Source organism: Drosophila ficusphila, unplaced genomic scaffold (assembly GCF_018152265.1).
Source record: "Drosophila ficusphila isolate 14025-0441.05 unplaced genomic scaffold, ASM1815226v1 contig_414, whole genome shotgun sequence".
In the NCBI taxonomy this organism is placed as follows: Eukaryota; Metazoa; Arthropoda; class Insecta; order Diptera; family Drosophilidae; genus Drosophila; species Drosophila ficusphila.
The window spans coordinates 1,114,285-1,134,351 of record NW_025064328.1 but is presented as its reverse complement, the minus strand read 5'-3'; the positions used below and the strand labels follow the sequence as shown (position 1 = coordinate 1,134,351).

The 20,067-nt window shown below is 45.2% G+C and overlaps 8 protein-coding genes across 8 annotated transcripts; 1 reads left to right on the top strand and 7 right to left on the bottom strand.

Moving 5' to 3' along the window:
* Positions 1–98: 98 nt before the first annotated feature.
* On the bottom strand, positions 99–576 carry LOC108095146. The gene has a single exon (XM_017196082.1). It carries the CDS (start codon positions 555–557, stop codon positions 99–101), a length of 459 nt encoding a protein of 152 aa, XP_017051571.1. The 5' UTR covers positions 558–576.
* Positions 569–3,192, bottom strand: LOC108095104 (extensin). The gene is made up of 3 exons (XM_043208355.1): positions 2,539–3,192; positions 1,624–2,037; positions 569–637 (listed from the first exon to the last, which is right to left on the bottom strand). The coding sequence occupies exons 1-3, from the start codon at positions 3,190–3,192 to the stop codon at positions 569–571; spliced, it is 1,137 nt and encodes a 378-aa protein (XP_043064290.1).
* Positions 3,193–3,867: 675 nt separating this feature from the next.
* LOC108095105 (serine proteinase stubble) lies at positions 3,868–5,004 on the bottom strand. Its single transcript, XM_017196042.1, has one exon. It carries the CDS (start codon positions 5,002–5,004, stop codon positions 3,868–3,870), a length of 1,137 nt encoding a protein of 378 aa, XP_017051531.1.
* Positions 5,005–5,527: 523 nt separating this feature from the next.
* LOC108095106 (mucin-5AC) lies at positions 5,528–9,097 on the bottom strand. Its single transcript, XM_043208354.1, has 2 exons — positions 6,463–9,097; positions 5,528–6,396 (listed from the first exon to the last, which is right to left on the bottom strand). The coding sequence occupies exons 1-2, from the start codon at positions 9,095–9,097 to the stop codon at positions 5,528–5,530; spliced, it is 3,504 nt and encodes a 1,167-aa protein (XP_043064289.1).
* Positions 9,098–9,449: 352 nt separating this feature from the next.
* On the bottom strand, positions 9,450–10,355 carry LOC108095143 (uncharacterized membrane protein DDB_G0293934). Its single transcript, XM_017196080.1, has one exon. The coding sequence runs from the start codon at positions 10,353–10,355 to the stop codon at positions 9,450–9,452; it is 906 nt and encodes a 301-aa protein (XP_017051569.1).
* Positions 10,356–10,744: 389 nt separating this feature from the next.
* LOC108095107 lies at positions 10,745–14,396 on the bottom strand. Its single transcript, XM_017196045.1, has 2 exons — positions 14,035–14,396; positions 10,745–10,973 (listed from the first exon to the last, which is right to left on the bottom strand). Exons 1-2 carry the CDS (start codon positions 14,394–14,396, stop codon positions 10,745–10,747), a joined length of 591 nt encoding a protein of 196 aa, XP_017051534.1.
* Positions 14,397–14,910: 514 nt separating this feature from the next.
* LOC108095108 lies at positions 14,911–15,516 on the bottom strand. The gene has a single exon (XM_017196046.1). The coding sequence runs from the start codon at positions 15,514–15,516 to the stop codon at positions 14,911–14,913; it is 606 nt and encodes a 201-aa protein (XP_017051535.1).
* Positions 15,517–16,436: 920 nt separating this feature from the next.
* On the top strand, positions 16,437–17,378 carry LOC108095147 (formin-like protein 20). Its single transcript, XM_017196083.1, has 2 exons — positions 16,437–16,846; positions 17,174–17,378. Exons 1-2 carry the CDS (start codon positions 16,437–16,439, stop codon positions 17,376–17,378), a joined length of 615 nt encoding a protein of 204 aa, XP_017051572.1.
* The last annotated feature ends 2,689 nt before the right edge of the window (positions 17,379–20,067 follow it).

Sequence of the window (20,067 nt, the reverse complement as noted above, 5' to 3'; positions counted from 1 at the left end):
AAGTGAGTCAGCCCAAATAAATCTTTGCCGCTGATTGATTACGCTTAATGAGAGATGATAATATTAATGATTAAAGTGTGTATATTAATTTTGCTTATTTATTGAACGACCAGCAAGACAAATTTCGGTTTACTCAAGTGATTAACAGTGGCTCGTCGCCGAAATTTACTCTTTCTTCTCAACTTTCGTCTGAACTTTGGCTCAATCTCGGCTAGAATAAAGAGCTGCGTGCCAGTGTTTTGATGGCTCAATTCAAAGATTTCTTGGCCGGTCGTCGATGGTTTTTGGGTGGTGGCACTTTCAACTGCCTGGTTAAGTGGCACACTGAATCCGTGACCCTCGTATAGATGCAGTTGCCAGTCGCAGAGATTCGGGGTCAAGCTGCACTTGGCAGAAGAGTTATCCGATATGAGCTTCGCCTGGGCTAAATTCAGCTGCTTGAGTTGCTGCAGCGCCTCATCTTGGATTTGTGGGGCAGCTCGGCACCGCCTGTCCAGACCGCAAGACACCAACAAAACAAGCCACGTGAATACTCGAAAGGCTTGTGCGGAGCTCATTTCAATTTCACCTACCACCTCCACGGGGAGCTGAACTTGTACTGCTCGATTCGAAAAGATGGCCAGGTGGAGTGGGGCAACTGAAACCAGTTTGCCCGAATAGTTTCACTTGGAGTGCTGTCATCTTTGTCATGTCAAAAGAATTGCGAATGAACTTCCAATGCTTTGAAATTAATGGAGTTTTTTCAAACCATACATAGGAGTTAAGCTTAAAGAACCTTTTCATTACATTAGAAAACCCCCCACTCGTTTTTATAATCCAAAATAATAAACCGTTTTTTAAAATTGGTATTATTAAACAAATTTACAATATCTTAAATAATTTGTTATAATATTTTTAAATTTGCTTATAGCAGGAAAGAGGTTTGGGCACAGTTTCTTCAATACGCGGCTTTATTGCTCCGATTTAGAACCTTTTTTCAACCTTTACTTTCTTTCCTTTGGAGCCTGAGGTGATCTTCCTTTTTCTTGTTTCGACCCAGATGCCTTTTTCTCAACCTTTTCTTTTTTTTGCTTCGGAGCTTGAGTTGGTCTTCCGGGTACTTGTTTCGGTTTAGATCCTTGTTTTTGGACCTTTACTTTGTTTTGCTTCGGAGCTTGAGGAGATCTTCCGTCTTTTTGTTTCGAATTAGAACCTTTTTTTTCAACCTTTACTTTTTGCTTCGAGGCTTGAGGTGATTTTCGGTTATCTTGTTTTGACTTTGAACCTTTTTTTTCAACCTTTACTTGTTTTTGTTTCGGAGATTGAGGAGATTTTCGATCTTCTTGTTTTGATTTGGAATCTTTTTTTTCAGTCTTTTCTTTTTTTTTGCTTCGGAGCTTGGGGTCTTTTGCCAGCTACTTGTTTCGACTTAGATCCTTGTTTTTGTTTCGGAGCTTGAGGGGATCTTCCATTTACTTGTTTTGGCTTAGAACCTTTTTTTTCAACTTTAACGTTTTTTTGCTTCGGAGCTTGGGGTGATTTTCCGACTTCTTGTTTCGACTTAGATCCTTGTTTGTTCTTCGGACCTTGAGGTGATCTTCCGTGTACTTGTTTCGGCTTAGAGCCTTTTTGTTCATTCTTTACGTTCTTTTGCTTCAGAGCTTGAGGTGATTTTCCGTCAACTGGGGAAATTAGAAGCAAAGGTTTTCCCTTCTCGTCTGACAATTTCACAAACTGAGCACCTTCTGGCTTCGAACACAAGCGGGGATAGTAGAAACAAAGCGATGTTGCCGAATGCGGCACGGTTTCAACCGACAGTTTCTGCTGCGCCTGGGACCCTTTCCCGAACTTGTTGTTTACGAGGTGGACTGATTTCCTTCCGTTTTGGTCTTCAGGTTCTACCGTAGAGTCATTTTCTGTTGTTGCTTCCACTGTTGTTGCTTCTGTTGTTGCATCCGTAGTGCTTTCTGTTGTTGCTTCCGTTGTTGTTGTTTCGGTAGTTGCATCCGTTGTTGTCGTTTCGGTAGTTGCATCCGTTGTTGTCGTTTCGGTAGTTGCCTCCGTAGTTGTAGTTTCGGTTGTTGCTTCCGTTGTTGTTGTTTCGGTAGTTGCTTCCGTTGTTGTTGTTTCGGTAGTTGCCTCCGTTGTTGTTGTTTCGGTTGTTGCATCCGTAGTTGTTGTTTCTGTTGTTGCTTCCGTTGTTGTTGTTTCGGTAGTTGCTTCCGTTGTTGTTGTTTCGGTAGTTGCCTCCGTTGTTGTTGTTTCGGTTGTTGCATCCGTAGTGGTTTCTGTAGTTGCCTCCGTTGTTGTTGATTCAGTAGTTGCCTCCGTTGTTGTTGTTTCGGTTGTTGCATCCGTAGTGGTTTCTGTTGTTGCCTCCGTTGTTGTTGTTGTTTCAGTAGTTGCCTCGGTTGTTGTTGATTCGGTAGTTGCCTCCGTTGTTGTTGTTTCTGTAGTTGCCTCGGTTGTTGTTGTTTCGGTAGTTGCTTCCGTTGTTGTTGTTTCTGTAGTTGTTTCTGTTGTTGCCTCCGTTGTAGTCTGTGTGGTCTCCGTTGTGACCTCTGTAGTTGTTGTCTCCGTAGTGTCCGTGGTCACCTCCGTTGTCTCCGTTGTTGCTTCAGTTGGTTTCGTTGGCTTGGTAGGCTTCGTAGGTTTTGTGGGTTTCGTTGGTTTTGTCGGCTTCGTTGGCTTTGTAGGCTTCGTTGGTTTTGTTGGTTTCGTTGGCTTCGTTGGCTTCGTTGGCTTTGTTGGCTTCGTTGGCTTCGTCGGCTTCGTTGGCTTTGTCGGCTTTGTTGGTCTTGTTGGTCTTGTTGGCCTTGTCGGCCGTGTCGGCCTAGTTGGCTTCGTTGGCCTAGTCGGTCTTGTTGGCCGTGTTGGTTTAGTTGGTGATTGCGTTGTAGGCTCCGTAGTGGGATTGGTAGGCGGTTGTCTAGTTGGCCACGGTGTTACATAAGGCGGGTATGGAAAGTAAGGTGGTGGAGGATAAGGCAGCGGAGGAGGATCATAGGGCGACCAATTATCCTCATGATTGGGCTTTACTTTCTTTTTGTTGGTATAACCAGGACCCTTGAGACCGGTAACTCGGCTTATAAGTCCTCCAACATCCCACACGGGTATTCGTACTTGTACTTGTCCTCCGCCAAACGAACTAACCCATTTAGGGCCAGCGGCTACCAGCAAAACCCAAGTAATCGCAATTCTAACTAGCTTCATTCTTCCAATGAAAGAACAGACTGGTGCGGAACGTTCATTAACGCCTTTATATATTCGATGCTGTTCCATAAAAGTGGATTATTAATTACTGATCGAAATAAAAGCCAAGATCAACATAACAAGCACCTTGAAGAAAATCGCTTTTTCGTTAAATATCTTACACCCAGAATTTTTTGATAAAACGTTAATGACATTTTCATGCATTTTATCATTTTCGTGGTGCTACCCGCGATGGGGATTGATATCTCTCCAAAAGTGACAATTTATTGAATACAAGACATTCGTGATAAAATCTGTCGGTTAATCACCCTGCAAGTGATTTTGTTTTCTATCATGGATTATCATCAGCTTTTATTTTGAATAGCTATTTAAAACCAGATTTGATCAAGAATAGGTTTCTTATGCTTCGGGGCAATGATACTAGCGCAACTCCAAGCAAACCAAATAGCAGTCATAAAAAAACAATTTACTTTTTATCAAATGGACTGTTTTTGTAAAACTTTATTGAAATACAGTCATAATACACAGCGAATGAGTTAGTTGCTGTTTATTAAAAACTAAATCTAGTGTTTTTTATCGTAGATTCTTAACCAAACCCATTAGAATATAAAGAATATTATTAATATCTATTATTGTACAGTGTTTTCCGTATTTATTGTAGTAAACATAAATAATTTAATGTCCTTGATTAATTCTTTTTTTCACTACCCGGTAAATATATTTACTTCTAGAGGGTTTCGTTTGTTGGGGTAGCCGCAAGCTTAATGGTTTTGGTTTAGACTTTAACGGACGAACATTAGTTGTCTGTAGCGGTTGAGGCATTACTACGCCTCCAGGTGATATTAACAGCATGGGCTTGCCAAATCCATCGGTGAGTCGTACATACTGAGCTTCTTCGGGATGAGCACATAAGCGTGGATAGTTATGGCATAAATTTGTCATTGACTGGGGCGCTGATTGCACCGTTAATTGCAGCTCAGGATGAAGGATACCAGAAGATGAAGGATGTTCCTCTAAACTAAGAACAGTTGGAGTTGTAAGGTGACTACTCTGGAGTTGGTTATGAAACGAATAAAGCGGATTGGCTGTTGTAAATTGCGGGTTCAATTTTGTGGCGCGGAGGCGATAAGATGAAACTGCCGATCCTGTAGTTGATGATCCTCCCGATGTGGAAGAACCTGTTGTGAAGGATCCTGTTGTGGAAGATCCTCCCGTTGTAGAAGATCCTCCTGTTGTGGAAGATCCTCCCGTTGTAGAAGAAGCTCCCGTTGGAGCAGCAGTTCCGGTTGTTGAATTGGTTAAAGAAGCTGTGGAAGTGCTGCTTGCTGCCTCAGTCGTTAAAGGAATACTGGTTGTTGAAGAACTGGTCGTGGTGGTTGTTGTCGGCCGCCTGGTTGTAGTGGTTCTTCTGGGCCTTCGAGTTGGCCTTGGTCTCGGTCGGTTCGGAATCTGTGGCCTAAGAGGACGAAGAGGTCGTAGAGGGCGCGGAGGCCGAGGTCGGGGTCCTGGTACTGGTACAGGCACAGGATCAACAGGTATAATATCGCTTCCAGAGTATAATCCCTGCTTCTTTTTGTTGTATTCCTGCAATAGTACATTGTAATAGGCATCCCAAGAAGCAGCTCCATTCTGATTGTCCTGCGCTGGCTGTGGTGATTGTGTTGTGCTAGCTGATCCAAAGGCATTTGATAAGCGCGAGTAAAGATCACCCACGTCCCAGAGTGGCCCGTTCAATCTGAGAGATCCCTCTGGACTGTAACACCATACTTGGGTTGTGATCGATAAAAGAAAAAACGTGTGCAACGAAAACATCGCCCCGTATCGAATTTGTCAACTTAGTGCCTAGACGTATACTAAGCCTTAACCCAAGCCAAAAATCGCTTTTATAGACTGATCCGAAGATAATAACTCCACTGATGAAGCCCTTAAGCCAAAGACGACCCAAAAGCTTTGTAGTTAATACAATTGTTAAACTAACTTTGTGTTTTTTTGTCACTGAACAAAACAACAATGTATGGCGTTCTTTCAAAGACTTTGTGCTGAGCCAAGCTACTTTCTTTGTCAAGAAATAGTTTTTTTTTTTTAATGAATAAGCCCGAGTTATTTAACGCTTGGGGCTGATATTTATTATTTTTATTGTGTTCTAAAAAAAAAAAGTTAATTGCTAATTGTTGTTATTCTGTTCGCTACACCACCATTTACCCATTTCAAATTTTTTAATTTTGGACTTACACATAATTTAAAAACACTCTGAAAACTAAAATTTTTTCAAATTCTTTTATGTAGCTTACAAAATTGGCAAAACAAAATAATATATTTGATTACCATACAGAGCCTACTGTAATGATTTGTGATGTTTTCCAATCATTCTCCTCATAGCTCGGCATAACGAAGGCTGCTCTTGAGGATGAGCAGATCGTCCTTCGACTGGAGAAATCAACAACAAGGGTTTTCCTTTTCCATCAGCAAGTCGTACAAATTGGGCTTCCTCCGGTTTTTGGCACAACCTTGGATAAAAGAAGCACAAAGAAGTTACAGATTGAGGCATCGACGTTATTGCCAGCTGTTGCTCCGGCCTATAAACAGTTCCAGATGCTGTAATGTCAGACATTCCAGATTCACTTTTTTCAAAGCTCACTGACTTAAATAATTGACACTTTGGTAATTGGGGAAAAAGTTCGCAATCTGTATCTTCAGAAGTGGTAGCTGTGGAAGTTGTTGAGGATTCTGTGGAAGTGGAAATTGCAGTTGATGTTTCCTCGCTTTTAGAAGTCGTGGAATCCGCCGCTGTAGATGTAGGAATCGCTGTTGAAGTAGTTTGGCCCTCAGTTATAGTTGTTGTTGTGGTGGAGTCCGTTGCAGGGCTTGCAGTTGTTGTAGTCGTGGATTCCGTTATGGAGCTTGTTTGACACGTTGGTAGTTCGGGAAAAAGTTCGCAATCCGAATCCTCAGAAGTGGTACCTGTGGAAGCTGAAGAGGATTCGGTGGATGTGGGTATTGCAGTTGACGTTGTCCGGCTTGTAGAAGTCGTGGAATCTGCCGCGGTGGATGTAGGAATTGCTGTCGAAGTAGTTGGGCTTTCAGTTGCTGAGCTGGTTGTTGTCGTAGAGTCGGTTGTAGAGCTTGTAGTGGAAGATGTCGTTGAATCAGTTGTTGAGGATGTGGGAATCGCAGTTGAAGTTGTTGGGGTTTCAGTTGTTGAGCCTGTAGTTGTACTTGTTGCGGTGGTGGAATCAGTTGCAGGGCTTTCAGTTGTTGTAGTCGTTGTGCTTGTAGTGGAAGATGTCGTTGAATCAGTTGTTGAGGATGTGGGAATCGCAGTTGAAGTTGTTGGGGTTTCAGTTGTTGAGCTTGTAGTTGTACTTGTTGCGGTGGTGGAAGCAGTTGCAGGGTTTTCAGTTGTTGTAGTCGTTGTGCTTGTAGTGGAAGATGTCGTTGAATCAGTTGTTGAAGATGTGGGAATCGCAGTTGAAGTTGTTGGGGTTTCAGTTGTTGAGCTTGTGATTGTAGATGTAGTTATTGCGGTGGTGGACTCAGTTGCAGGGTTTTCAGTTGTTGTAGTCGTTGTGCTTGTAGTGGAAGATGTCGTTGAATCAGTTGTTGAAGATGTGGGAATCGCAGTTGAAGTTGTTGGGGTTTCAGTTGTTGAGCTTGTAGTTGTACTTGTTGCGGTGGTGGAAGCAGTTGCAGGGCTTTCAGTTGTTGTAGTCGTTGTGCTTGTAGTGGAAGATGTCGTTGAATCAGTTGTTGAAGATGTGGGAATCGCAGTTGAAGTTGTTGGGGTTTCAGTTGTTGAGCTTGTAGTTGTACTTGTTGCGGTGGTGGAATCAGTTGCAGGGTTTTCAGTTGTTGTAGTCGTTGTGCTTGTAGTGGAAGATGTCGTTGAATCAGTGGTTGAAGATGTGGGAATCGCAGTTGAAGTTGTTGGCGTTTCAGCTGTTGAGCTTGTGATTGTAGATGTAGTTATTGCGGTGGTGGACTCAGTTGCAGGGTTTTCAGTTGTTGTAGTCGTTGTGCTTGTAGTGGAAGATGTCGTTGAATCAGTGGTTGAAGATGTGGGAATCGCAGTTGAAGTTGTTGGGGTTTCAGTTGTTGAGCTTGTAGTTGTACTTGTTGCGGTGGTGGAAGCAGTTGCAGGGCTTTCAGTTGTTGTAGTCGTTGTGCTTGTAGTGGAAGATGTCGTTGAATCAGTTGTTGAAGATGTGGGAATCGCAGTTGAAGTTGTTGGGGTTTCAGTTGTTGAGCTTGTAGTTGTACTTGTTGCGGTGGTGGAAGCAGTTGCAGGGCTTTCAGTTGTTGTAGTCGTTGTGCTTGTAGTGGAAGATGTCGTTGAATCAGTGGTTGAAGATGTGGGAATCGCAGTCGAAGTTGTTGGGGTTTCAGTTGTTGAGCTTGTAGTTGTAGTTGTAGTTGTTGCGGTGGTGGAAGCAGTTGCAGTTGTTGTAGTCGTTGTGCTTGTGGTGGAAGATGTCGTTGAATCAGTTGTTGAAGATGTGGGAATCGAAGTTGAAGTTGTTGGGGTTTCAGTTGTTGAGCTTGTAGTTGTACTTGTTGCGGTGGTGGAATCAGTTGCAGGGTTTTCAGTTGTTGTAGTCGTTGTGCTTGTAGTGGAAGATGTCGTTGAATCAGTTGTTGAAGATGTGGGAATCGCAGTTGAAGTTGTTGGGGTTTCAGTTGTTGAGCTTGTAGTTGTACTTGTTGCGGTGGTGGAAGCAGTTGCAGGGTTTTCAGTTGTTGTAGTCGTTGTGCTTGTAGTGGAAGATGTCGTTGAATCAGTTGTTGAAGATGTGGGAATCGCAGTTGAAGTTGTTGGGGTTTCAGTTGTTGAGCTCGTAGTTGTAGTTGTTGCGGTGGTGGAAGCAGTTGCAGGGCTTTCAGTTGTTTTAGACGTTGTGCTTGTAGTGGAAGATGTCGTTGAATCAGTGGTTGAAGATGTGGGAATCGCAGTCGAAGTTGTTGGGCTTTCAGTTGTTGAGCTTGTAGTTGTACTTGTTGCGGTGGTGGAAGCAGTTGCAGGGTTTTCAGTTGTTGTAGTCGTTGTGCTTGTAGTGGAAGATGTCGTTGAATCAGTTGTTGAAGATGTGGGAATCGCAGTTGAAGTTGTTGGGGTTTCAGTTGTTGAGCTTGTAGTTGTACTTGTTGCGGTGGTGGAAGCAGTTGCAGGGCTTTCAGTTGTTGTAGTCGTTGTGCTTGTAGTGGAAGATGTCGTTGAATCAGTTGTTGAGGATGTGGGAATCGCAGTCGAAGTTGTTGGGGTTTCAGTTGTTGAGCTTGTAGTTGTAGTTGTAGTTGTTGCGGTGGTGGAATCAGTTGCAGGGCTTGCAGTTGTTGTAGTTGTTGTGGTTGTAGTGATTGAATCAGTTATTGAATCGGTTATTGAACTTTCAGTAGATGTGGTAGAGGATGCAGTTGTTGGATCTGGCGTCGTCGATGTGGAAGTTGTTGTCGGATCGGTTATTGAAGACGCTGTAGATGTTATTAGATCCTGAGTTGTTGTTGTAGTAGTTGTAGTCGTAGTTGTTGCTGGGGTTGATGGCTGTGTTTGTGGGGGCGCAGTTGGAGCTTGAAAGGCATTAAGGTCATACGGGCCGTAGAGACTGTAATATCCGAGTCCATAAGGGTCATAAGCAGCTGAGTTTTGGTATGCGTTCGCATAATAATTATTATAATAGTCGTTCAAATAATCGCTGTATTCTGTATTTTGCTGATTGGTGTTCTGCTGGTTGTTATCCTGCTGATTGTTATTCGATAAATTTTGGTTGTTATTACTTCCTGAGTTGATTCCGATTCCAGTGAGCCGCGTGAACAATGTGGAAGCATCCCATACAGGTATCCTTATTTTGATAGATTGCCCCCAAGCCTGACTGGCTAGTAGGAGCAACAAGCTAACCGTTTTTAGAATCATCCCGAGCTGAGATTAACCGGCACTCGAGTAAGCCTAGAACTGAAGTGGTAGCAGGTATACACCTGGTGTTTTATACGGATCAACAAAGTCGTTAAATTGAAATGACACAATATACGAACAAAAGATTGCCTAGACCTAACTGCATAAATTGTAACCTTTATAGTTGTCTTCAAATTTAGTGCCTAAAAGAAGGAACAATTCTTAACTTTGCCATTTAGTCTTCACCCCTTATTCGTTCTGAAATCAATAAACTGATGAAAGAAAACCCATTAGTTCTTTGTTTAGATTTTATTGAATAAATTAAATGTCGGGCATGTAAGATACACCAAAGTTGTTTTGAGCCACCGGTCTTCTACTTTTTAGCGTCGTACCCAAAGTAAGGAGCAGGCTGCACCCTGCGGTATATATTATTATAAGGAATGTATACCGGCAGGGAATGGGCTGAAGACGATGCCTCTGCTGCACCACGTACGTAAATGGGGTTCGAGTTGATGCGGTGCAGTTCGTAGGGGCTGATCAGTGAGCTCGGCACATAGTGGTACGGCAGAGGAGTGGTGCGGTACCGCCCCACGGCATTAACGGTGGTGTCGGTATTCGCAGGTGCCACAGCAGTGGAAGTTGTCGGAGCTTCCGTTGTCGTGGTTGTTGTAGTTGTCGGAGCTTCCGTTGTCGTCGTTGTTGTAGTTGTTGTTGTTGTCGTTGTGGTCGGATCTTCGGCAACTGCCGTCGACGTTGTGACGGGTCCCGTAGATGTGGGAACGGCAGTGGAGGTAGCCTCTGTAGTCGTGGTTGTAGTCGAAGAAGTTGTTGCATCAGTTGTTGTCGTGGTAGCTGCAGTGGTAGTAGTAGTTGCAGCAGTAGTTGTCGTCGTGGGAGCTGCAGTGGTTGTCTGCACTGCTGGATTTGGCCCCTGCCCGTTGTTCGCGTTGGCTGCTGCGTTGGCAGCTGCCAGACTAAACAAGTACTGATTGTAAGCGGCCTGGGCTTGATAGTACTGCTGCCATTGGCTGCTGTAATAGTTATTTAGGTAAGCTTCGTAGGCATCAAGATTGTTGTTGTTGTTGTTATTTCCACCGCCTCCTCCACCGCCACTGCCACCGCCGCCGCCACCTCCTCCACCGCCTCCACCGCCTCCTCCTCCTCCTCCTCCAGTCAAGGCAGATAAAATACTATCCACAGTGTAAACAGGAAAGCTTATGGACTGACTCCAGGCCTGTGCAGTCAGCAGAAGGACCAATCCTACGGTTTTGATCAGCATTTCGGAGAGAGATTCAACGGTGCTTCGGTTTGTTCAGAACTAAAGTGACAGCTCCACAGTACGAGGAGTTTTATACAGTTCGTGGGGTGTCATAAATTGGATTGGGTCTGAGACCCACAAAAGACTTGACTGGATCACGGGCCTTAAATCTATTTTAAACTGGGCTTGGTGAAGATCGGCATCGGTAATTTGAATTTTTATTGATTTGGCTAGTGAAATCACAAAAGTGAACAGAAAGTTTATTTTGCATATCTAAATAGACTGATGACCTGTCATAATACTTAAGGTTTACTCAACGGGCCTATATTTAAAGAAATCGCTAATTTACTACTCATTTTTTCTTATACATAATTTATCTTTATTGATCTCCAATGATTTGTAAAATTTAGTTAGCCGCCTCGGTAGTAGTATAAAGGAGGTCTATAGTAAACATATCTTACAGGCGTTCTATAGTAGATAACGTTGTTAGAGCTTTGTGGTCGAGACGCCATTGAACGCCTTGTTGTTCGCTGGAGAATTTTGTTTACCGGCTGCTCTACCTCATCCAAATCATACTTGATCCGAGACCCATTCTTAAAGTCTATGTAGTCGACATCTTCATCGTTATCTGGTCCGTTGTGTAAGGGTTTGTAAAAACGCCTTACAAGTTTGAGTGCAGGAGAGCCGAATAGCAACAGCGGGATGCGCGGCATGCAGAGGAAAAAGGGAAATAACGGTGCGAAGGACTTTGGACTCAATGCTGCGGTGAGTCTGCAGACTTTGGACCCAATAACGGTGAGTCTGCGGACTTCGGACCCGCGCAAAGAGGAGAGACCGTGAACTAACGGTACCAGTCTGGACTTTGTACCCGTTATAACGGTGAAGTTCTGGACTTTGTACCCGTTATAACGGTGAAGTTGGCGGACTTTGGACCAGCACAAAGAGGAGAGACCGTGAACTCACGGGACTTGTGCTGCCCTTTGGACCCGATCACGCCACTTGTCCTGCACTTTGGACCCGATCACGCCACCGAGGGAGGGAAATAACGGGACCCGGGTGGCATATAAAAGGAGGACGCGTGCAGGAAGCTGGACAGTCAAGTGAAGTCGTGCAGCGAGACCGTACCAACGCGAGTGAAACCCCAAGTAAAACACCAAGTGCCAAATAATCCGGAATCAAGATCGCCGAGTCAAGAAGCCCAACGACGGTCACGTCTACATAAGCTGAGACTGCCAAGCTGAGATCCCGAGGGTGCAAGGTAAGTTGTAGGGTGCGTCTACGAGTCTCGAAATCGACGAAGTTGGTGGAGTCTTGGCAGTGGATGTTGTGCGAAAGGTACCCAGCGTCGGTACCCCATGAAAGATTGAGGACCTGCTGAGGGCCAGGCCGACGAAGATCCAGCGGAGTTGTGCGAAAGGTACCCGGCGTCGGTTGCTCATGAGAGATTGAGAACCTGCTGAGGGCCAGGCCGACGAAGTCCCGATCGAACTCCGGGGTGGAGCGAAGAGTGGTGACTGCAGGCATCACTGCTTAGCCCCGCTAGGGAGGTTCTGCCTAACATCCTCCAAGGTTGTGAGAGGCTCGTAGCGTGCCTAGTACGCGACCGGTGCCCGAAAGACTCGGCAAGGCAGAGGACGCACGACAGGCGTGCCGCCGTAGAGTCGACGCGGGAGCCATTACCGGCGTCAACGAGGGAGATCGAGTCATCAGACAGCAGAACCACAAATCAAACATCGAGCTACAAATCTACGTACAATAAACCCAACAAGTATTCTTAAATCTAACCTAACTCTGTGTTATTCTTTGGTCTCGGGGTTACGCATCAATAAATTTGGTGGGACGAACACACAAACTCTTCTGAGCTAGCCGCACGTTCTCGTAGCGAGCGAAGACACAAAAGCAGTTCGTTACATCTGGCGCCCAAGCGTAATACTCAGACCAAAGTAACCAGAAAATAGATTTAGAATGGGGAAGTCCTGGTTGTACAACCTTAAAAAGGACGATTTCCCGGCGATCGCAAGCGCCCTAGGCATCGAGCTAGAGGGCCTTGTAGATGAAATGAGGCGGACACTGGCCGAATTCATCGACCACTCCGAACATGACCATGAAGCGCTGGCAATTCTGGCGGCCCTGGAAAGGGATTACGCCAAATACCCGTCGGTCGGCCTGAAAGTCACCGGAGCCGAGGGCCTGGTGCGCAGCCTGGACGTGAGCAGCATGCAGAACGCCGGCAGGAGCAGCAGCCGCGACCGACGGGAGAACAGCAGGGAGAGGAAGAGCGACACCCGCGAACAACGAGCGGAGAACGGCAAATCCGGACAGGATTATGCAAAAATCGCGAAACAAGTGAGGGAGTGGAGTTTCCGTTATGACGGGAATGAGAAGCCACTAGAATTCCTCGAACAAGTGGAGTGGTCGGCCATGACGTACGGGCTGGACATCAATCAAATTCCGAGGGCGATGCCGGAGCTCCTTCAGGGCAGAGCGTTAAAATGGTTCATCGCGAACAACAGGTTCTGGGAGACCTGGGGCGGATTCAGCCAGAGCTTCCAGGAGTTCTTCTTGCCCAGGGGTTTCATGAACAAACTCGCAGATCAGGTCAGGCAGAGGAAGCAGAACTACGGTGAAAGCTTCAAAGACTACATGGTAGACATGCAGACACTGATGCGACCCCTGGGTATGAACAAGGACGAGATCCTGGAGCGGGTTAAAGAGAATAGCACCCCAGCATTACGGCTGTTTATACGCCCGTACAGGTGCCAGAACCTAGACACCCTGATGGCATTAGCGGACGAGTTTGAGGAGCTTGACCAGCAGAGGGAGCGGTTCGAGCAGGAGAACATCCCGAAAGCCCGATACCATGTGCCGGCCATGAGAAGGGAACCAGCAGTAACGTGCAGGCGCTGTCAGGAGGAGCCAGAACAGCGTAACGCACGGCCCGGATATGTGAACAATCCATCCCAGGCATGTCGGAGATGCGGAAGCCAGGACCACTGGGCGAAGGAATGCCGCAACCGAAGAATAGCGTTCTGTTGGAGATGCGGGAAAATAGGCGTCACGAACGGCGAATGCTGCGCGCGAGCGGGAAACGCCAAGCGACCTCAGCCACCGAGGGGCGGCCAGGGATCGCAAGGTGCTGCCTCTCGAAATTAATGGGCGACCTGAAGGCGGAAGAGATGCAGCTGTCCGCCACAGTGCTCATAAACAAACAAAAAGTGAAGGCCACGGTGGACACTGGCGCCACGGCAAGCTTTATAAGCGAAGAGTTGGCGGACAGGCTGCAGGCCGCCGGGAAGGTCGTACCAACGAGAAGGCAGGTGCGCATGGCAGACGGAAGATGCGGGAGCATCCAATCACAGCTGGAGATAGTGGTTGGTCTCGGGACGAGAAATGTGGTGATGCAGTTACTGATCCTCCCAAGAGTGATAGACGCCCTAGTATTGGGCTGGGATTTCCTCACAAAAATAGGAGCGGAGGTAAAGTGCGCAGGACTCGAGGTGGCGATACCAGCAAGGAAGCGCAGACTAGGAATGCTGGAAGAGAGACTGTCGGTGGCAGTGGTAGAAACACCAGAACAGTTTTCGGAAGAGGACATCGCCAAATTCCTGAAGGAGTTTGGTGGGACGAACACACAAACTCTTCTGAGCTAGCCGCACGTTCTCGTAGCGAGCGAAGACACAAAAGCAGTTCGTTACAGTTGATATCCTTTTCTACAGTCGGCTTTTTTGTTGTAGTAGTAGCTTGTGCAATAATGTCTGCCAGCAAAGCGGGTGAAATTGTGGGAGCACTTGATTGAGTTCCAGGTTGCTGTAAGCCCTGAAGAATTCCTTGGAGAAACTGCTCCCGTACCAAGTTGCTGTTGGCCATCTCATCAGATTGGGTCAGCTTCATGGATGCCTCATCTTGTGGTCTCGCGATGGGAACTTGTGAAAGGGCTCCCTGATATGCCAAAAGATATAGCCAGGGTAAAGCTGTGCGTATTTGATCCTGCTCCGGCGGAACTGCACTTGCCCGAAAACTGATCACAGCCACAAAACACAGTAGAAATCCGAATAGTTTCATATCGACACGCGTTTGACTTTGGACTAAGGCTCTCTCAGCATTGGGCTTGCATATTTACCAAATGTTTGCACCAGACGATAAAGTAGATGCTAATTTGAGTTCATTAATAAGTTTGCGATCGGAGAAATCGATCGAGTCTCTCTCCAGTTTCTTTCTTATCTTGATTTGTTTACCTTTTTCATTCGTTTACAATCGGTTTATTAAAGCTGAATCATTAGGGAAGATAACTCACCGGCGACTGCTTTTGAACTGGTTCGTTGTTTTGTTTTTACAATGAAAAACAAAATCGATTTAGCACTTTAATATTAATTTATACAAATAAGTCCAATGCCTTTTTAGGAACATTTCCTGACAATTTTAAGAAAGAAAGAAAGAAAAGGAGTCTCCTTGGAAAGGAAACAATCTTTGTCTCGCTTTTTTTAGTGCTAAAAACTTGATATTCTGTAAAATGTTTTAAAAAATACAACTGTTAGACGATTTTTGCAAAACAGTATTTTATTTGTCTTTCCAAGCCTTAAAGATAGCGCGCTGATAAATAATCGGGGTATTGCCAGTTGTTTTCGAATACGGGAATCCTGTACGTCTCCACATTGGTCGTCTGTGACCGACTGGACTTCAGATTCTGGACCATAATCCTGCGAGGCACACCTTGTCGCACAACCTTTACACGTGCTCGTGGTAAAATCACTGGAGTGGCAAAGGACTGTTCGTCGTATTGTGTGTTGTATTGTGGCATTGAATTGTATTGTGGCTCCTGGTACCGATCGTTGAAGCCTCTGCCATTCAGAGTCACATATTGAACGTTGGGCTGACGGCCAAACAAGTTTCGTATGAAAGTTCGCACCGGACCGGTATTCTGGTTACCAGAGAGTGCAATATTTCCGTTTCCCAAGGGACTAACTACTTGAACATCCTGGCTGGTTGAGTTCGCTGTGATCGTGAGATTTCTAACGAGTTCCCATAGACCGCGCCGAAAGAAAGGTCTTCCGCCTAACACTTGAACCTGTGACGATGATGGGTATATGACCTGAACACCAGATGATCCATATACTTGGTAGCCTTGTCCTGCAATCGAACTGGCCTGAAACAACAGAGCCAGACCAACCATATAGACGATCATGGCGAAATATTAAAAGAGGCCTTATTAGTTCCTGAGTTTTTTAAGACTACCTAGGCACTGGCGGTCGCTCGAACTTTTATAACCCACACCATTGACTTATCTAAATTGTAATTAATAGATCAATTTTTGCTGGTCGAATGCTTATTAATTAGGATCGATATCGACGCCAAAAATAGGTTCCCCAGTGTCAATAAGCTTCTAAAAGTGATATATACTAACTATGGTATACCAACTTTAAGCATAATATGTTTTCTATTTGGAAAGCATTCAATTCTAGCTTAAGTTTATTTAACTTAATTGACTATTTGACTTTTTACTTTATATAGTTTTCAGAGTACTCCAGCAAAGATCTAAATGAACATTACTTTAATATTGACAAAGCCTGTATATTTTAATACTCAAATTCCTTATTTTGCAAATCTATTTTTTCTTATCTAAACGTGGTCTCAAGATCTATCTATTTAATATTCGGTGGAACTCATTGGAGCCTCTGAAGTAGATTCTTTCCGCCTTCTGCCAGACAGTGATAGAGAGATTTAATCATTTTAGAACAACCTGGGTTCTCTGGTAATAAAAATGCTAAATATCTTCCAAGCGTGAACCGTTATGCCAGCCATTTATCCGAGCCGCCGATCTCAGCAAATAAAAGCTAGTAACTTGTTGGGCGTGCTCTGAGCTGATTTTAATAGCTGAATAAATTTAGATGCAAACTTAGCAGAAGCCGTGACTAGACATTTTTTTTTTTGCAGAAAACCAGACCTTTTTCCCCAAAGATCTTTTGAAAATCTTAGCAAACTGGGTTAATGTTTATTGGCAATAACTTACAATAAGCCAGCGCATTTCTTTTAGCGAATTGGACAAGTATAAAAGCGCAGCTGATGGCATCTGTCAATCAGTTCAGAGTGAACACCATTCCCACCATGAGCACCAAACTGGTACTCTGCCTCTGCCTGGCGCTCTTCGGAGCCCTGGCTGCGGCCCTTCCCCAGGTGAACGTTGTCGATCACGAATCGGAGCTGGAGAACAGCCAGGAGGTGAACAGCGTCGAGGAGAACGACGGCGAGACCGATCCCTCGACCTGGCGCAAGCTCTTCGGCAGCGAAGGAAGCAGTGGAAACCTGGTGGTGACCTTCCCCCAGTCCAGCCAGACCACCAAGAAGCCCAGGACCAACAAGAAGCCTTACTACCCCAGCCCGACCAAGTATCCGTCTTACTATCCTCCGTACCCGCATTACTACCCACCCTACCCTTACCCCGGATACTATCCTCCTCCACCGTACCCACCTCACGGCGGACATCACGGCGGCGGTTCCGATGGAAACGGCAATGGAAACGGAGGCGGTTCCAATGGAAACGGCAACGGAAACGGAGGCAACGGCAATGGAAACGGCAATGGAGGCGGTAATGGAAACGGCAATGGAGGCGGCAATGGAGGCGGCAATGGAAACGGCAATGGAGGCGGCAATGGAAACGGCAATGGAGGCGGCAATGGAAACGGCAATGGAAGCGGCAATGGAAACGGCAATGGAAACGGCAATGGAAGCGGCAATGGAAACGGCAATGGAAGCGGCAATGGAAACGGCAATGGCAATGGAAGCGGCAATGGAAACGGCAATGGAAGCGGCAATGGAAACGGTAGTGGTAACAACGGTGGCAACGGACACCACCACCATCACGGTCATTACCCACACTACCCAGCTCCTTACTATCCACCATACCCCTATTACCCACCACCACCACCTCCTCCACCACCACCACCACCACCACCCCCACCACACCACCACCACGACTCGGGAGAATCCACCGAGACCACGACAAAGCTCTGCAAGAAGGTCTTGGGTCTTGGACTCTTGTGCACATAAGCGAGATCCTCCCATCCTGACATTCAACTCTAGCTCAATATTTATTTATTTATAATTTATTAATCGAATAAACAATTGACGCATAAAATATTCGTTTCTGTATGGGAAGATACATTTTTATAAAATGTTTAGCTTTAGTTTTGTAAAACATCTTCCCGACTTCGTTTTAAAATACTTTATACAAGAAGTAAAACACAGATACGCACTTCAAATATGGAAACACCGTCAGCACGTGTCAATTTTTATATGTATTTGAACCACCCTAAAAAATGTATGGCAATTGATAGAATATCTGAATAAATATGGATAACCCGGTGAGACCACATTTTGCGTTTTGTGACACCACATAAAGCGATTTGTGACACCGCAGGTTCCCCGGAGATTGGCTCCTAATTGACAGCGACAGCCTCATTAACATGATTGTCAGCACCAGAAACGATGTAAGCAAATGTCAACTTTTGTTTGGCCAGCGATTCTCGTTTCGAATTCACTCGAGATGCGCTTTACATATTCAAATTTTGTCCAGTAGCCCGGCAAAGTGAAATATGCCCAACGAAAGCGGACCGGTTGATGACTTCACCGTCGGTAAAAGGTGGCCGAGCTCATTATAAAGATAGAGTTCAAACAATAGTGGATGTCTGTCATCTAATAGTCGGCTTATTTATCGGGATCTTGTTCGCAGACTTTCTGGCGACACTAATTAAATGTCCGCCAGCCATTACTAAATCAAAACAGATCCAAGGCAGGACAAACAACGCTCCAAAGACGTAGAAATTCAAAGGCCAGACAGACTAGTTAACCGTTTCCTCCGCCCCGGCCAAAATGAACTCGGCTCAGTGTGCGTGTTCCGAAAATCGTAAATTTCGGATGTTGTTAAAAAAGTTTTGGCAGCGGCATAAATCTGCGGCCAACAGGACAACAGCGGCCACGGCGAACCAAGTTCACTAACGAGCCAAAATCGTTGACTGGAAATCCTTGAGTACAGAAATAATGCCTATAAATATGCCGAAGCAGTTGTTGTCTGTTCCCCTTTGTGAGATTCAATTGAGTCAAAGGCAGAACTTTTGCCAACCAACCGAAGGTCAACAGCGCAATTTATTCCCCAGAATATGTGCTGGAAAGAGTTGTGATCCAGGAGGTTAAGAGTGGTCCAATTCCGAGCCCGATATGGCCTACAATTATGAGTGTTTGCGATGGCCCAAGGTGATCCATCCAAGCCAATCGAAGAAGAGTTATGACGAGTACCAGCCCAGCCTGATTGTTTAAACAATGAGCGTAATTACGCATTGCTATCGGGCGGGAGGGCAATTACACGCAGATTACCACGTAATTTATGAAATATGCAGGGACAAATAAAATACTATAAAACACGTACCCCGGACCCCATAAATAAGCCAGCCGGGCTTAGCCAGCTGCCCATAAACTATACGTCTGCCCAGGCTTTCCTCCGTACAAATGTAAATATCCTTGCCCCCTGTTGCCGCAGACTCTTGGCCAACTGGCAGTTTCGTCTTGACTGCGAGCCACTCGTTTGAGCCTGGCAACCAACCGGCGGAAGTACTTGGAGCGAAGGAAATACAAATGAAGTTGGCCATATCAGCGGAACTTACTTAGCCAGCATTTTTATGGTATCTCGCATTGTTAGGACAACTTTTCGGGCGAAAAGCAAGGCTCAAACAGTGCGCGTTTTATGCTCTTAGAGACAGTTATTAAAAATTTGATCTTCCTGGAAGCCTCCCAAAACGTACTTAAATTGGATGGGAGTTCTCAACGGGAAAAAATATAAAACAAATTAAGAGTGCCTGTAACGAATTCCGCTCGATTCGTTTGTGTAAACGTTTCTGGTGCACCAATTTGTTCAGAACATTTTTATACAGAGCTATGTATGTGTGTGAATTTCAAATATAATTTGCACTCAACAAATAAATCGCCCGACTCTCCTTCAACCAACCCTCATCTCTTCTTGGCCATTGTTCACGACAATAGACGTCTGCGTATGGCTTTTCACTTTAATTGTGTGAAATTATTTTGAAAAAGTGTTTCGCTTTTCATTTTGTTCTCCCCTGGTTTTTTTTTCGTGCTTTTCTGCTTTCCAATTTTTTGCTTCCAGTTTTTGTTAACGATTCGTTTAGCACAAGGCCATATTTATTTGAATGGCAGCCTTTTAATGTCGATTTTTATTGTGCGCTTTATAGACACAAATTGCCTAGACAAATGAGACGGGAGAAAACAATTTATGGATACACATTCGTTTATATATTTTGTAGATATCTGCCAGGCATATTAAATACATCAAGATTGGCGGAAAATCTCTTCGAGCGTTTTGCCAATATATACATTCAAATGTTTTTTCTAGCTTTTGATACTCATTGAAGTTTTAATTAAGAATCGACGCCGAAATGTGAATAGGTGAGCATTAATTAATGTTGCCTTCCTGACCCAATCATCCTGCTCTAGACGACGGCATTTTCTTATTCTGCCCAGGGCATTATTTTATGTGCCGGCCATCCTTGTGGGCCATTAGGTCTATTTTTGGGGCCGCATTTACGTCAGAAGTGATTGTAATGAGTTTTTGATATTCCCGCACTGGCGTGAGTTCGCTCCTTTCACCCCAGGCTCTTCCTGTTCTTGTCAATTTGAAAATGGCCTCAGCTCTCTCCTCCGGCCGAATGTTCGACTGTCTGTCGAA